General features: G+C 40.6%; 1 protein-coding gene across 1 annotated transcript in view; it reads left to right on the top strand.

The window, feature by feature from the left end:
* Positions 1-1,383: 1,383 nt before the first annotated feature.
* LOC143280152 (dual specificity testis-specific protein kinase 2-like) overlaps positions 1,384-3,613 on the top strand; it is a 94,680-nt gene continuing 92,450 nt past the window's right edge. The window contains exon 1 of the mRNA XM_076584736.1: positions 1,384-2,330. Within this exon, the coding sequence (XP_076440851.1) occupies positions 2,040-2,330 (291 nt within the window). The 5' untranslated portion in view covers positions 1,384-2,039. The remainder of the gene's footprint in view (positions 2,331-3,613) is intronic.

Raw genomic sequence — 3,613 nt, 5'->3', positions numbered from 1 at the left:
ATATAGTCAGTTCGTCAGGCTATTGATTCCTTGCCGCGGAGTTTGACTGATTTAAATTCTTTGGCAGTTGTCGAGGAAGGAATTGTTATATATTCTGTCCAGTTTCATTTTGCTTGTTTATCAATAATTTCGACCGTATAATTAACATGATGATAATTATTATTTGTGTTTAGAAAGTATGAGTAGTTATGTTCAGTAACTGTTGATGTAGTGCATGTGATGGTGATGCCACTTTTATCATCAATCAATCACGTATATACCTAGTTTACAGAAAACTTTAGAATTAATACTTGAATATAATATAGTTCACACACACACACACACACACACACACACACACACACACACACACACACACACACACACACACGTGCGTGCGTGTGTGTGTGTGTGTGTGTGTGTGTGTGTGTGTGTGTAAAATCAAAAGCAGCAAAACGAAAGTTGAGTGAGAAAGCCGTGGATGTTTGCCCGGTGGGAAAATTGCATTTCCGGCACAACTGTCGAAGTGTCACAAATACTCGATCTGTTCTCAGAAAGAAAAAATAACAATAAAAACATTCACACACACACACACACGCACGCACGAACGCACGCACTGACGCACACACCGCACACACACACACGGCACACACACACACACCGGCACCCCTCGAGCACATATGTTTAGATAAATAAGCCAGTGACGAAAACAACAAGGTTAGCATAAAAAATGGCGAAAGATGAAGAAAAGTGAAGTGTACTTTAAGTAACATAAAGATCAAGTCAACGAGAGAATACATTAATTTTGTTGACTGATTATGTCTTTTTTCCCCCCTCTTATTTCATTTTATTTTTATCAGTCAAAGACATACGCCTATGCCTGATCACCGCATTGGGCTTCGGTGAAGGTCGACGGATGTCCTGCCCTTAGTTTTTTTAATCTTATTACATCAGAAGTGGTGTAGCGTGTATGGATCGGTCCACACGCTCTCCGACAGTGACAACTACTTGAAACTGAAGTGAAACTTTGATGAAGGAAATGAAATAAGTTTTTTTTAATTTTCAGTTTTTTATTATTATTATTCAAGTCCAAAGGTGAAAACAAAAAGCACAATAATAAAAAAGATGCACGCAATCACTGAAAAGTAGACGGCTAGAACGCATCCACAATTGCTATAGACTGATATATATGAACCCAATATCAGTAATATCCCAAATACAGTAATGAAACACTTGACGCACTGATGGCTTACATGCATGTATTCATGCAAAAACGCGAAACTGATACAGAGAGAGAGAGAGAGAGAGAGGGGGGGGGGGGGGGGGGGGAGGGAGAGAGAGAGAGAGAGGCAGAGACAGAGACGGAGAGATCGAGAGAGAATGGTGGCTGTGCGGCTGCACTGACCGGCGCGCATCAACGTAAAAATCAGTCCCGATCACAATCAACTGGTCGATAGGAATCTGACTTTAAAGTACAAACTAGTTGTTTTGATCTTCTCTTCAATGATGCGACCCGTAATGTTTTGAACTGAATTGCAGTTGGACAGCTCTTAGTTGTTTCAAGTTTATCGAAAACCGAAACTGACAATAATGTCAGCTGGTGTCGGAGGACACAAAATTACTGAAAGTAAGCAAAACATTCGTCTTCCGTGTGCAGTTTGAGCCAGACAGGAAGATGTGTGAATCGCCAGTGTTTATTTACAGCTTGTGTTTCTGCGTTTGTCGCTCACCAGCGGCTTCGTCCTCAGTGAAATCCGCATGTTTTGCAAAGTGTGTGCTTCTTGGAACCTGTTTTAACTAAGCGCATAAAGTGGTTTTGTGATTCAGAATGGATTTTGCATCCGATTTAGCAGGGCCGCGTTGGTTTGTTGTTGGGCGTTGAAGCCGTGCTGATGATGGTCGGAACGAGGGGAGTTGCTGTGCCATTGGGACATGGGGCGCATGTCAACACGCCGACACTGCACACCTGAGCGGGCGTACCAAGGTGCTGTTGTCAGGAAAACAGATGCAGACCATGTGATTTTAACGGCCGGATGTAGTGAACGAATTCACGAAAAATAATGACCGCCAAAATGGAGAAAAGCCCATCGTCAGTTTCGTCCAAAAGACCGCTCCGCCGAAGTCGAACAATAAATTGCAATGTGTACCCGGCAGACCACCCGGCATCACAGCCTGTGCATGAAAATGGAGGAGATGAGAATTCCGACAAGAGAGATGGGGTGGCGACAACAGAGCATCAGTCACCCAAGTCTTCATGTCAAGCTCTGCGCCATGCCGTGTCGGCTCTGACAAGACTGGATGATTTTATCTGTGAGAAAATTGGGGCAGGGTTCTTCTCTGAAGTCTTCAAGGTACGTTTTTCAGTCAGTGCACTCAAGCAGATTATATTGCTGCCATCACAGATTCACAGTGTGTACAAATGACACAGAACCAATCGAACACAGAACGACAGCACATACCGCCACAGACACACCTGTATAATTTACACACACACATGTATGCATTTGAACACACAGACACACTAACACACACTCACACACACACACACACACACACTCTCTCTCTCTCTCTCTCTCTCTCTCTCTCTCTCTCGCACGCTCTTGCTCTCTTTCTTGACACAGTACATGATGTAGAACACAGTATTCTGTTTACAAACCCCATGGTAAGGAACATAGTTTGCTGATACATTATCAATTCCAGTTGTAAATTATTGTACTGTATGATTTTTTTTTCTTTTTCTTTTGATTGCTCTCTCTTGCCATCAACTTAAAATAATGTAGTACATTTCAAACCATCAGTATATGAATGTGAAAAGTATGCATTGATTATTGTTAGAAATCTGTTGCTGTTTTTTTTTTTTTTTTACATAATTTTATATGAAGCAGATTAATTCGGGCCTTTTGCCTAAGTTCTATACTGTGAGTATCAAGAGAAGGGTGAAGAGAAAAATCAAATATCCTTTTGATTACCCAGTAGTACTTGACATTTTCAATCCAAACAAAAGGTTGTCAGAAGCCTTGCTACACAGTATTCAGTGAGAGACTGGATAAACACAACTTGCACATGTATACATCTATAGATTATCTGTGTGACAAACATCTGTTTTGTGAGAATGTTTTCAATGGTTGTGGCAGTGTAGGTTGTATGATTTTTAATGTAATTGAGCTTTGCAGTCAGAGGTTTGATCACAAAGGCCAGGAGTTACAGTTTACACATGGCACAGTTAACACTAATCAAAGAAAATTTAAGTGCACTAATTAAACAATGACTTGAAATTTATACAAGTTTATCTTTTTGGACAAGCAGAAAGGAAAGTTTGCTCTTATTCTGCCAAACCAGTGTTTTCCCCTTGGAATCAATAATTGATATCAGGTGTAAAACTTATTTTGCTGGCACTGGCAGCAGCATTTGGTGAGTGGCATTGTATCTGTGGGTGGCAGTGCTGATAACTGATAAGTGATCAGGCATTATCACTCTCGGCATTGGGTCGCTGTGTTCTAAGATACATATTTTCTTTTAGTTCTGTAGATCTATACACAAATAGTATCATAACTTATAGAATATTAGTATTATTACTCAATGCTAAATCAACCACATTTTCCCTGTTACATTTAGAATTGCAAGATTTTAACTT

The sequence above is a fragment of the Babylonia areolata genome, chromosome 3 (assembly GCF_041734735.1).
Source record: "Babylonia areolata isolate BAREFJ2019XMU chromosome 3, ASM4173473v1, whole genome shotgun sequence".
In the NCBI taxonomy this organism is placed as follows: Eukaryota; Metazoa; Mollusca; class Gastropoda; order Neogastropoda; family Buccinidae; genus Babylonia; species Babylonia areolata.
Note: the sequence above shows the minus strand (reverse complement) of the source record. Positions and strands in the feature narration are given on the sequence as shown.